Source organism: Garra rufa, chromosome 25 (assembly GCF_049309525.1).
Source record: "Garra rufa chromosome 25, GarRuf1.0, whole genome shotgun sequence".
Classification (NCBI taxonomy): Eukaryota; Metazoa; Chordata; class Actinopteri; order Cypriniformes; family Cyprinidae; genus Garra; species Garra rufa.
The window spans coordinates 35,690,353-35,704,664 of record NC_133385.1 but is presented as its reverse complement, the minus strand read 5'-3'; the positions used below and the strand labels follow the sequence as shown (position 1 = coordinate 35,704,664).

The 14,312-nt window shown below is 44.0% G+C and overlaps 1 protein-coding gene across 1 annotated transcript in view; it reads right to left on the bottom strand.

The window, feature by feature from the left end:
- The window catches only part of slc7a10b (solute carrier family 7 member 10b), a 28,887-nt gene that overhangs the window by 1,685 nt on the left and 12,890 nt on the right, over positions 1–14,312 (bottom strand). Inside the window, exons 6-10 of the mRNA XM_073831935.1 lie at positions 13,435–13,558; positions 11,695–11,798; positions 9,926–10,022; positions 9,651–9,800; positions 9,344–9,521 (exon numbers count right to left, since the gene is read on the bottom strand). Of these exons, the coding sequence (XP_073688036.1) occupies positions 9,344–9,521; positions 9,651–9,800; positions 9,926–10,022; positions 11,695–11,798; positions 13,435–13,558 (653 nt within the window). The remainder of the gene's footprint in view (positions 1–9,343; positions 9,522–9,650; positions 9,801–9,925; positions 10,023–11,694; positions 11,799–13,434; positions 13,559–14,312) is intronic.

Here is a 14,312-nt window from a genome sequence, read left to right as displayed (position 1 = left end):
TAATAAGGCTGAAGCAGGCGGAGTATTATCACACAGCACATGTGCAAATGCTAAACTAGCTGGGAACTCATTTCTGATAATACTCCGCCTGCTTCGGTCATATTACGGCAGCAAACTTCCTTGACTATTACGCCGGAATGGGAGTCTAGTTCCTAATCTTATCAGCCTAGAAACTCGCAGCTTTGCATTTCCACCGGTCTTAGTACAAGATATAACTACAGAAGAGTCAAGTTTTAAATACAACAAATATGGAAACTCGTTGGTCATTTTTGAACGTGATGCTATTGGTCTAATAGGATTCAATGATCTATGCTAAGCTATGCTAAAAGTGATATCGCCAGAACAGGAGAACGGCTGAATGGATTTCAAAACGGTAAAACTCAACTTATTAACTCGGGGGGAGTTGGAGAATGAGCCTATTTCCAAAAAAAGTGGAGTGTTCCTTTAAATCATTGTGGAAAAACGAGTTAGGTCTAAAGTAATCTAAAAGTAATCCAAAAGTAGTCAGATTACATTACTCAAAATGTGTAATGTAATGGATTGCATTACTAACTACAATTTTGCCATGCAGTTTGTAATCTATAACGGATTACACTATGTAAGTAATCTACTCAGCTCTGCATGCAATTATGTGTCTGAAAACAAAAATATTGTTTCCATAATAAGTCGTTTTTAAAGGGGTCCTATTATGCTTTTTCACTTTTTGAGTTTTAGTCAGTGTGTGGAGTGTATGTTTGGGCATAAAAAAACATCTACAAAGTTACAAATCTAAAAGTCCACTCCAAAGGGATATATTTAGTTTTTAAAAAATCTCTTTTCAAGAACTACAACGAATGGCTCCTTTGGACTACAGCCTTTGTTTTCTGGATGTTATGATTTTACAACGCGGTCCATTAAAATATCATTCAAATAAATCCCACCTACGAAAATTTGAATCGCTGGCGGGTGGGGAGGGACGAGGTGCGGGATTCACCTAACTTTAGCGATGTAGCATAGACAGCCTCTTCTGGGATGCTTCAGTGAGCTGCAGGGCGGCTGGTATAAACGCGAGCATTGACTAAAGTGGCCACAAACTGCTGTGGTAACTGTGTTGGAGCCGTGCCATTGACGTGTGCAATATAGAGGGTCCAAACACATGCGGAGCCGTGGCTGATGTAAACACAAGCATTGACTAGAGAGACGCTCGGAGCCACGCCGTAGACGTGTGCAGTGTGTGGTAAGAGATTTATTCATCATACAGTGTAGATAGCTTCACTAGCCTTATGCTGGAGCTGGTTTCAGGCTTGTAAATCATTAAATAAATGAGCACAATAATGATAATATCATGTATTGGCGATCTCACAGGCTGACGATAGGACCAACACTACTGTAGCGTATTATTTACTCACCCTGCATGCATCCTAGATGTATATGACTTCCTTCTTTCAGACAAATGCAATTAGAGTTTATATTAAAAACATTCCTGGCACTCTCAAGCTTTAGAACGGCACAGAAAAAGTGTGTCTCTCCATCAAGGCCGTAACCAGGGTCTGAAAATTAGTGAGGTCCGAAGTAAGGTGTTAAGAATTGTGCTACAATAACACCCACAAATGCACTACATATAGCCTAAACTTCGAAATAGACAGACATGTAGATGATTGTATGAGGTATAAGGTGACAGGTAAAGGTAAGGTAGCAGTTCCAAAATAGCTTTTGTTAATAAGTTGGTATGTGACGAGACCACAGTCATTTAGAAATACATTACAAAAACACAATGAAAATAAAGTGCCATTTTGAGGGTTAAGGTCTGTTACCATGGTAAATTTGCGTGTGTAGTTGAAGAGTGCCCTCAACGAGCACAGTATGACTGACAGGACTGGAAAGTTTTTTTTTTAGGTGAGGGAATTTTTTATTTTATAACAAGTTATAAAAATAACGTTAGAATAATGACACTGACATAAAACTTGACAACATCTCATTTGACCGTAGATACTGAATGAGGAAAAAGCGTTTTTCTCAGGTACTGATAGAAGAGTCAACCGCTCACGCACATCTTTCAAAATAATAGTCAGAAAAAAACAATAGGTTACTGTCGTAACCCCGGTTCTCTGAAACATCGAGTGGAGAGATCCACCTATGGGAAGGGCATCCGTACCTGACCTCTGCAGAAGCATCCAATTGCACCAAGTCTGGCTTGACAGACAGGAGCGAGTGCCCACTGGCAGGTAAGGGGCCACCCCTTTACCGAGCGCATAAAACCCCTGCACGCGCTACCTTCCTTCAGTGAGCATATTCGCTTCTCGCAGCAAGCGGGGCAAACTTGGTGGATCTCTCCACTCGATGTTTCAGAGAACCGGGGTTACGACAGTAACCTATTGTTCTCTTTCATCATCTCGTGTTCGAGATCCACCTATGGGAGATATGGACAGCTCCCCGGTTGCCCACTACACCCACAGTGAGGCCCTGTAAGCCAGAGGACGGTCACCTGGAGAGGCGGTGCTTGACACGTCACCAAGGATCAGACCCCCACAATGAGCATGAATACCAGCCGTGAAGGGATGAACTGTGGTAACATGCACAGTAACATGCACATAATATGGCCACACACCTCATGCTGATATATTAAGAATAATATATGCACACATAATAATGATGGGGGGGGGGGGCAGATGACTTGCTTAGAACATGAATAAAATGAGTTGGACCACTCAAGCCTAAGGTGTTGAGGGTCCGCGGGTGCAACCCTAAGAAGAACCCACACCTAAAACAGAATGAGCTACTGGGGTCTGGGTGACATCCAGCCGGTAGTATCTGACAAATGTATGTGGTGAGGCCCAGCTTGCAGCGGCACAAATGTCCTGCAAGGAAACCCTGTTAAACAGAGCCCAGGAGGCTGCCATGCCTCTAGTGGAGTGAGCTCTGAGGCCCTCTGGAGGACGCACTCCCTTAGATTCATATGCCAAGGAGATGGCTTCCACAAGCCAATGAGAGAGGCGTTGCTTAGAAATGGGATTCCCTGTGTTTGGGGGGGGGGGGGGGGGGGCAAGAAATGAAGAGCTGGTCGCTCCTCCTGAAGACGCTGATCCTGGAGCGAACAGGACACAAAGCGTTTAGCCTCTTATCCTCTGTAGAGGAGAAAGGAGGAGGATGAAAAGCGGAAAGCTGAATCACCTCACATGTGAATGCTGGGAAGCATTTTGGCATAAAGGCCGTGTTAGGCCTTAGAAAGACCTTGTCTCCACTGAAAGAGAATTTTGTGCATGTGGAATGAACTGAGAGTGCATGCAAGTCACTGACACGCTTGGCTGATGCCAGTGCCAGGAGCAGAGCTGTCTTAAGAGACAGAAGCTTGAGAGAAATGTCTCCTAGCGGTTCAAAAGGATATTGAGACAAGACCTCCAGCACCATGGAGAGGTCCCATTCTGGAATTACTCTTTTAGTGACTGGAAGGGAGCGGCGGGCACCTTTCATAAATCTACGAATGAGGGGGTGTTGCCCAACCGTTGTGCCATCGAACCCAACATTACATGCAGCGATAGCCGCCAAGTAAACCTTAATAGTGGAAAAAGATCTTCCACCATCGATAAGGTCTTGCAAAAAGCTCAAAATAGCAGTGAGTGAGCACTGATATGATATCAGCCGGCGCTCATCGCACCACAGCTCAAACACGCGCCACTTACAATTGTAGAGGGAGCGTGTGGAGGAGGCTCTGGTATTCTGAATGGTAGCGACAACACGTGGGGGGAGCCCCAATGTGTTTAAGTTCGCCCTCTCACGGGCCAGGCCCATAGAGCCACCTTGTCTGGGTGGGGATGGTAGATCTCCCCGTTTGCTTGAGACAGGAGGTCCGTGCGTAGCGGGAGTGGCCACGGCTGTGCATACAGAAGAGGAATTATCTGTGCCAGCCATGGAGATTTGGGCCATCTGGGTGCTATCAGAATGAGAGTCAGGCTCCGTTCTTTCACCCTGGCCAGAGTGGGCGCTATTAACGATAGCGGAGGAAATGCGTAGAGAAGCACACTGGGCCATGGATGGGCCAGTGCGTCCACGCCGAGGGGGGCATTCTCGTCCCATAGCGAGAAGAACATAGGGCACTGGGCATTTTTGCGTGAGGCGAAGAGATCGACGGTCGCCTGACCGAACCTCTTCCACAGTTGCCCCACTATCTGAGGGTGGAGGCTCCATTCCCCATAGAGTGGGTTCCCCCTCGATAGAAGGTCTGCGCCTCTGTTCAGAACGCCTGGGACATGAGTCGCCCGTAACGACAGAAAGTGTTGCCTGCTCCATATTAACAGCCTGTAAGCTAGAGCATGGAGTTTTGAAGAGTGCATCCTCCCTTGGCGGTTGATATAAGCCACGGCTGTGGTGTTGTCGCAACGCACCAGCACGTGATGCCCTTGCAGGCGGGGGAGAAAATGAATCAGAGCTTTCCAAACAGTGAGGAGCTCCAAATAATTTATGTGGGCTGAGTGAAGTGTGTTTGGTCACACACCGTTCACTGTTCTGCCCTCCTGTGTGGCACCCCATCCTGTTAAGGAGGCATCTGTCGTCACCACTTTGCGCATCATGATTGCCCCGAGGGGAGTTCCATGAGCGTAAAACTCCACATTCCTCCAGTGGCGCAGCGCTGCAGTGCATGTGCGCGTCACCGATACAGAGCGGCAGAGATCGCGTAAAGGGCTGAGATGAAGAGATAAAACCCACTTCATGAACGCCCTCATTCTCAGAAGGCCTAAAGGCAGGACATGGACAGCCGATGCCATAAGACCCTGTAGCCTGAGACATGTGCGATACTGTACCCTCTCCCCTTCTCTGAAAAGCGACAGGCAATTCAGAAGGGAAAGAGTGCGCTGTTGCGAGAGCCGCGCGCGCATTGTGATAGAGTTCAGCTCCAGCCCCAGAAATATCACATTCTGCGCAGGAATGAGATTGCTCTTGCTGAAGCGAGCGCTGTGATGTGAGCGAGCACACGGGCGGTGTTTTGTATTGCTTCCTCTCTCGAATTGGTTATGATCAGCCAATCATCTATGTACGTCAGGATTCTGAGCCCCGCTGCTCTCAGCGGAGCGAGTCTTGCCTCCACACACAGACAGAACGTCCTCGGGCTGAGTGAGAGCCCAAAAGGAAGAACTGTGAATTCGTAACAAACGCCTTGGTAGGCGAAACGAAGGAATTTTCTGTGTGGAGGATAGATGCTTATGTGGAAAAATGCATCTTTCAGATTGATCACGGTAAAAAAAGCAGTGTCATTTACGGATCTTAAAAGAGAGGAGTGATTCAGCATTCAGATGTTTGTTCAACACTCTGAGATCCAGAATAGGGCGGAGAGAACCGTCCTTCTTCGGGACTAGGAAATAACGGGAGTAAAACCCCTGACTGCTTGAGTGCGGGGGTACTACTCGCACCGCCCCCTTCTCGAGAAGAGTGGAGATTTCGTCTTTCAGAATGTGAGCGGAGCTCTCTTCCGTGTGAGAAGAGAGAATTCCGTTGAAACGCGGGGGCCTTGTGGCAAACTGAAGTCTGTACCCCTTCGTTATTGTATGAATCACCCATTCGGGAGCTGACACTGACCGCCAGGCTGCGACATGATTCATTAGAGACCCCACACAAACCGGAGAGCTGCTTTGGGCTGCTAATTCGGCCGGTTCGCTCATAAGTGATGCAATGGCGCCATCTAGTGGACATACTAGGGATGGCGTGCAGGGAACCAGAGAGGTGTTCTCTCGCTGAAACGAATTCATTTGATTAGTTTCTATCAGTGTGTTCTTTGTGTTTTGTGTGATGTTTGTGTTGGGGAACACATGGGCCGAAGCCTTTATTGTTTGGGTGAGGGGAATAAAGTTTGCTTGTGTACTTTTCCTCACAACGAGCCCCCCGAACGTGGGGGAACGACACACAACAGCTGCAGAACACATGGGCTGGTCGAGCCCTCCATGAGAGATTCTCCGTCTTTTGGACGGAGTCCCTTGGGCAAACAGCAAGTCTGAAGGGCTTGTGGCCCGTGAACGCAGACTCTGAGCCCTTATCGATCGAACATCAGGCCGGCCGCTTCCGTTTCATGTCCGAATGGGTGGGGTGGGATGGTTTTCCTGCTGCAGCGGCTGCAGCAGCCACGGTAGGGGCTGGTCTTCCCCAGGCCTTCGCGGAGGTGGTCTGTTGCGAGGCTTATCCTTCCCCTGTTGGAACTGTCGTCCCGTGACAGGGGGAGTAGGGAAATGTGCAGGGGGCGCCTGGCGCGGCGCTGCCTTCCTGGGCAGGCATAGCTTAAAAGCCTCGTCCTCTTTCTTTTTGTTGTCGCATCGCTGTTGCATCAGTGCGACAGCGGGGCCAAAGAGAGGCTGGCCAGGCTCTACTGGAGCGCCCGCGATGCGCCTCTTCTCGCTGTCAGGGAGACCCGACAGATTGAGCCAGAGTGCGCGCTCTCCTACCACCGAAAGCGCCATGGAACGCCTGCAGGCTTGGACAGACTGACGGGCATTACGGAGGACAAGGTCGTTGACTGTGAGGATCTCCTTCCACAGGGAAGCGGAAGGGGGTCCCTTTTCCATCTGATGTCCCAAATCATCCAAAAGCTCCGCTTCGTAAGCGGAGAGGAGAGACGAGACATTGAGAGCTCTGACTGCCAGGGACGAGGACTTATAGGCGGCCTGGTAGACAGAGGCGGAAAAGCGGTCCATTTTATTAGGCAAAACCGGTTTCGGAGGGGCGAGCAACCCACCCTGGACAGGGCTAAGGTGTCTGGCAATCGACGGCTCAATGACAGGGGGATCACCCATGCCGAGCGTTGCCATATCTTTTACCTCAAGAGGCCGTGTTTGAGGTTTAGTGGATCGCCCCAGTAGTGCTTCATATGCTTCGCGCACGCTGGGAGGACGGGGAAAAATTGCTTTCTCGGCCCGGGAGGGAGTCCCAGCAGCTTCCTGTCATAAATATCCCGCTCCTGGTCGGTGGCGCTCTGTGGAGCCGGCCACACGATTTTGAGCCACGCGGCCGCGCGTTCACAAACGTCCAGGAGGATGGACTGAGGCGTAGGCACGGGCGCGTTCATCTGGGGAAAGCCGGAGGGCGGGAAGTCCTCTGACATCCCGAGAAGGCCCGCGTCATCGTCGTCGCCGCCGGAACCGGCCGGTTCGTCGGTCAGCGGGAGGATATCCGCGAAGATGTCCTCTTCGGGGAAAGCAGGATTGGGCTGGTCAGCCCAGTTGAGAGACGTCGCACCCCGGGAGTTCCCCGGTTGCGCATCGTCATCACCGACTCCCCCATCTGAGTCCGAAAGCCCGAGCTCGACGCACTGAGTCATGGAAACTTTAAGACGGCGCCGCAAAAGCTTCTTGGGCAGCGCGAGGCAATGACTGCAGTTCTCCGGGTTCTCCAAAGCCTCTTGCGCGTGTTTGAGGCCCAAGCAAACGACACAGAACTGGTGAGTGTCCTTGGCGGCTATTAACGCTCCACACGCAGCAGGGCAGGCCCGTGATAAAGTACCGCCGGCAGGAGAGGACGACTTGGAGAGCGACATAGCGGCAAGAACTGGGAGCAGGTGAACGAGAGAGAGCGTGGGCGGCTCAGGATGCAGCAAACAGGAACTGACCTGTCGGTTGAAAAACAGACTCTCACGTCTGGCGGAGGCTGATCAGATGATATGTCCTCCTGAAGACACAAGTGAGCAAATGCAATCCAACCATGCTGGGTAACGCAGAGATCGCGAGAAGCGAATGTCAACTGAGGAAAGGTAGCGCGTGCAGGGGTTTTATGCGCTCGGTAAAGGGGCGGCCCCTTACCTGCCAGTGGGCACGCGCTCCTGTCTGTCAAGCCAGACTTGGTGCAATTGGATGCTTCTGCAGAGGTCAGGTACGGATGCCCTTCCCATAGGTGGATCTCGAACACGAGATGATGAAAGAGAACAGAATTACGTTTGTTGTTTCTTTGACTGCACACTCCGCGACCCACTCAAATCATATTTGCGACCCACCAGTTGAGAAACACTGCTTTAATTAATGTTTTTTGATGACTTAAGGTTAACTAAAGAGCACGAGACGTCTTCCTGCTGGCCAGTAACGTTAACGTTATTTGGCATAGTAGCCTATTTCATTCTGTAACAAACAGATTTGTATTATGCTATTGTTTTTGATAGTGTTATACATTTCTTTCAGATATTAATGATGATCACTGCGTTTGTCTTACCGATTGTGGTATCTTCCTGTCAGCAATTAAGTTACAGATTGTCTCTTTTTTTTATGAATGTACAATGTTGCCAGATATTGCTACGAAAAACAAGCAATTACAAAAAGAAAGGAAAAGATAACCGAAATAAGTTCAAAACTTGTGTTTTGTAAATAAGATTAATATATCACTAACACTAACGTTCAACTTTCCACTTTATAAACGTCCCAAAGTGTCACACTAAATTGGAAAAACGAGTCAAAAAACACATATAATAGGTGGATCTGGCAACAAACGGAGGCTGCACCCACGCTCTCACTCAACGCGCTCTCAAGCCCCGTTCACTGCGCTGGCTTCTCATGTGACATGAGGTGGTTTAAACGGCTAAATATTCATTCAGAGAGCTTGACATTTTATTTTTGAATATTTAAAAAGGTGACCTCATAGCTGGCTACGGCCGTGCTCTCCATCAGTCCAAAACAAGTCGATCCATAATAAAAAGTGCCTCACATGGCTCTGGAGGGGTCAGTAAAAGCCTCCTTTAGCGATCCGATGTGTTTTTGTAAGAAAAATATCTATATTTAAAACATAAGAATCACTTTAATCTAGCTTGCGCTAACAGTTGTACACGGAACTTCGGTAAGGGGCGTGGCAGGACTGAAACTGTGTCGAAGCTGTTTGCCAATCGCAACACAGTGGGACTGCTAACCAATCACAACACATTTAGTTTTTCAGAAGGTGGGCCTTCATCAAACCCGGAACTAATCGAGCCATTTGTGCCAGCCTGGGGAAAAAGCTATTGTAATAATGTAAATTATTTGAAAAAATAATGCGTTTTTCGAACCACCAAGCATGAGAGCATGTTCTAGTGCACCCCAAAACAAAATTAAGACTTTGTAAAAGAGCATAATAGGACCCCTTTAAAAATATGCATCACACAAAGCTATCACATGGCATTAGAGGACTTAAAAAACAGTGCACGAGTCAAATGGACTAGTTTACAATATATATTTGCCACTTGTTTGTACTTTTGCAACTGAATGGAAAAGAGCAGCGTGGACATTCTACAAAATACCTCGTTTTGTTTTCTACAAGAAAAGGTTTGGCTCAGAATGAGGGTGAGTAAATCATTATTCTTATATGTATTTTTTACTGTACCTAAAGAGAACCAAGATTATAAATTGCACATTCACAGTTTCCTTACCGGTGAAGTCATATATGCATTTTGGCTTGTCTTTCCAGTAAACCCCCAGGAAATAGACAGGCACTCCAGTGAGCATGATGACCAGCCCTACTCCACACACCAGCGGCTCTGAGTGCAGACTGAAGCCCAGGAGTAGAGCCCAGAAGAGCAGGTAACACACCGGCACAAAGAGACTCACCTGACAAGACAATAAACACAAAACTCTCATATTCACCCAGCTCTTGAAACCATGCAATATAAGCATGATGTGGCAGTAACTGTTCTTCTGAATACTGCAGCACTGTACCATATAATGCCATATAAATACCTTGATGGGTCTGTATAAGTTTGGCTTCTTCCATCTGTAGTAGAGCAGGCCAGCAATAGTGACTCCGTAAGAGAGGTAGTTGATGAAAGACACATAGTTTATAAGGTTGTGCGTTTCTCCAATGCACAAGATCACAATTGTGGCAGTACACTGAAAGATAAGATCGGAGAGGAAAAATACAGAACAAATAAAGTTAATGGCAGGAACAGAACAATTTACACTCTGAAGCAACACAAAAGGCTTGTAGCAATAACAAAAACTGAAAAATCACATACACAGACAAGCAAAGCGGGAATCGGCGTGCAGTGCTTGAAGTGGATCATAGCAAGAAGGCTGGGTAAATGTCCTTCCCGTGCCCCAGAGAAACACAACCTGTGTGTCAAACAAATACACACCTATACAGTAAATGCATAACTGCATATTCTTGTGTATTCTTCTGTATTTAGCTGCAAAAGAGATACTGTTTCCCAGGCTGCTTTCTCTGTGTCTGAGTAAAACATGGACAAGTATAAACTATATTGGGCTACAAGCATGCAATTAAATGAATAAATACTCTATAGACAAAAATGTACGTTTTTGATTTGTCTCATAATTTGATCAATTTTGCACCATTGACTCTGTGTTGATCCCTCCTTTTGTTTATTACTGTGAAGCTGTTTTGAAACTGTATCTGTATTGTATAAAGCACTATATATATATATATATATATATATATATATATATATATATATATATATATATATATATATAAAGTTGACAAAATGCCAATGGAGTAGGAAAACCTAAATCTTAATCTTGTTTTTAGGATTAAATTACATGACTTTCACAGATCTAGAGACACTTTTTAAATGACCATAGTTACTGTTTGTTTGTTTGTGTTTGTGTGTGTGTGTGTGAACGCACAAAGACGTATTTGCTATTTTTGCACATTTGATCAAAAGGAACCTTACCAAAAATAAGTATACTTCAAGTTTATTTTATTAAGTATACTTAGGTAAAGGTCAAGTATATTTTTAAGTATAGTTCATGTAGTAAGTATACAAATATCAGTGTACTAGTAGTATACTTTTAAGTGTACTATTTCAATACTCCTCAGGATTAAATTGGCCCACTTTTTATTATAGAAAAGTATACTTTTAAGTATAACAGTAGTACACTTTGAGTACACAACTAGTTTACATCTATGTTTTCAGTTTGTACTGCAAGTATGCTAATTAAATACGTTTTATGCATGTTTAGTACACTTTGAAGTATAGTCTCAGTAAACTACTAGTTTAGTAGTTTTATACTGCAAGTATACTTGAAAGTGAACTTTACATCATACTTTAAGTATACTACTATGTCCCTATTTAGGTATTAATTTGTTTATATTTTGTTATATGAATATCTGAACATACAAAACATCAAACAAAAGAACAGAGCATCTGCTTGTAAACTAAAACATTTTATTCTAGCTTCATGCATTCTTTTATAAACACTAGAATGTGGGTAAGTTTCATAAATAAATAACATTTTGAACAAAATATTACCTCTTCATGATTCAACATTTTATTCCATAACGTTACACAGTTTTCCATATCTATGGTTATGATGCTGTTTTATGTCTGATGATTGTGTTCGATTACATGTGGAAGCATCTGTTGTTTCGGTTTCTTTTTCACTTGTGTTTTGTAAATTCTGTACAGAAGATGTACAACAGCGCTCCTAGTGTATAACAATGAAAACACAGATTCTTGGAGCACAAGTAGAGCTCAAATATATCTAGATTTTTTCTACGTATTTAAGTATACAAGTATACTTACATGTCATTTTAAATATATTTCTGAGAAGTATATAAAGCACATGTCAGAGAAGTAAAAAAAAAAAAAAAAAACTAGACTGAAAGTATACTTTCCTATTTTTTCGTTTAAAAGAAGTACACTAATAGCACACATGAATAAACTTATTTTTCATAAGGGGAGCTATAAAACACTAACTTGTTAAAGTGTGACCCATTTTCTAATGAGGTAAGGTAACATGTAAAACGAAATAAACATATGCTCACCTGGAGGAGGTGAAGAGGTAACCATTGATGCCCCCAAAAGTGGAGAGCGCCACAGAGATCGGCATGAGGGTGGAAAACACCCCCAGAAGTTTTTCACCGAAAGTCTAAATCAAATTAAACAAAGCTTTAGCACATCATTAACGGAAAAAAAAAAAATATATATATATATATATATTAGGGGTGGAGCCGAACCCGAATACAGTATTCGGAAAGGCACAAATAGCGTGTTTTTTACGAATTCTTATTTCGAACAAATACTTAAAAATATATATTTGTACCGCGGGTCATGTGACAAGAACCAACGAATCAGCTTCTTCCTTTCACGAAAAACATTAAAAGCTTAGCCAAGATGGAGGAACAGCCGGTCATAGCTGTTACAGGGATAACAGTTTTTAGTAGCAGATTTTCAGTTTTGGAAATCCATTTATCCTTTGCTGAAACTTCCGCGTCTTCATGGAGAGCGCGGGTCATGGTTGCTTAGCAACGGCAGATGCCTACAGAGCATTTGAAAAGAAGGAGAAAGCGGCACGCCTAGTGTTTTCCACGCGTTTTTAGGCGCGACTTGTGAACGGCCCCTTATATGGTACGTTTAAGTTACTCTGTCTTTTGAAGACAGCAAGATGTAGGCTATAGGCTAGTTATCAACTCATTATTTTTACACCTATTTTGAATTTTACTCGAATACAAATACAAATACTTTCCCCCCCCTCAACAAATACAAATACAGATACAAATACCCTAACATACTTTGCACACCACTAATATATATTAGTGGTGGGCCGTTATCGGCGTTAATGTGCTGCATTAACGTGAGACTCTTATCGGGCGAAAAAAAAAATATCGCCGTTAATCTATTCTCAAAGTTGGGTTGGGAGCTGGGTCTAAACTACGCAAGATATGATGACTTTCACCTTGATATTTTAGCGCGGATGACGTATACCTAGTCAAATTGCACTGTAGGGGGCGAGAACGAGTCTTCAACTTCTGTGAAATGACCACATCAAACGAGACGTGCAAACATGGATGCAGCTATGAAGCCGCTTCAGGGCAGGTGCGTTGCTAGACCCTTTTTACTGGGGCACGTGCCCCAGGGAAAATCTGCTGTGGCCCAGTAAAATCTCAAGTTTGAGTTATAATTTACTTTGATAATCCCGAAATAAAGACATTAAACTATATGCCACAACTGAATTGACGCTTCTAAAAGCAACGCAGTTTAATCGAAGACTATGCACGCAGAAATCCATGCCCGTGCGCGTCTGTGTATTTAATGGCAACGCGCACGTCGTGCAGCCTTTTGCGCAGAAGTACTTGGTTACACAAGTTTGTATAGGTAATTATGTTGCAAATGCAATTGTCAAGCAGTTTGTGATGCATTTTGGAAACAGGAGATGAGCGCCTGGTCTAATGCGCCACCTGGCCCGTTCTCGAAGACTTACTTTTAGTCATTATTTGGGTAGCACACATATTCTGAAAATGCCTTCATCAGAATTCAAATTAGCCATTTTAATCTAGATTAATCTAGATTAAAAAAAAATTATCTATGCCCAGATATATCCATACAAACACAGCTATCTCTATTTAATCAAATTCTGACAGTTGTCTGGAGACTGTAATAGTGCGAATGCCACACACATGTTTAATTAATCCATCATTGAGTTCTACAATTAGAGTGTTAATAATCTGGTGCTTTAAATGAACAAAATGTTTTTAAGACCCGGCGAGTCAAAGACTTGTACTTACAACAGCGACTGCGTTGGAGGACAGCAGTTCCTCAGGAGACATGGAGGAGAAATATGCAATGTTTGTGAGCGTGTACACAATAGTCACCAGTGGGATGGAGATGTATATGGCTCGAGGAAGATTCCTGAGGGGAAATAAATGAATAAAATTATGTATATAATTTCTGCACGAGTTATTATTTGTATAGAAATTGCATACATAATTACAGTCAATGTCAAAAGTTTACATACAGCTTGCAGAATCTGCAAAATGTTAATTATTTTAACAAAATAAGAGGGATCATATAAAATACATGTCATTGTTTATTTAGCACTGACTTGAATAAGATATTTCACATAAAATATATTTGCATATAGTCCACAAGAGAAAATAATAGTTGAATTAATAAAAATTACCCCTTTCAAAAGTTTACATACACTTGATTCTTAATACTGTGTTGTTACCTGAATGATCCACAGCTGTGTGTTTTGTTTTTTTAGTGATAGTTGTTCATGAGTCCCTTGTTTGTCCTGAACAGTTAAACTGGCCGCTGTTCTTCAGATTCCACAAATTCTTTGGTTTTTCAGCATTTTAGTGTATTTGAACCCTTTCCAACAATGACTGTATGATTTTGAGATCCATCTTTTCACACTGAGGACAACTGAGGGACTCATATGCAACTATTGCAGAAGGATCAAACGCTCACTGATGCTCCAGAAGAAAAAACAATCCATTAAGAGCCGGGGGTGAAAACTTTTTGAATTTGAAGATCAGGGTAAATTTAACTTATTTCATCTTCTGGGAAACATGTAACTATCTTCTGTAGCTTCTGAAGGGCAGTACTAAATGAAAAAAAAATATGATAATTAGGCAAAATAAGAAAAATGTACATTTCTTGA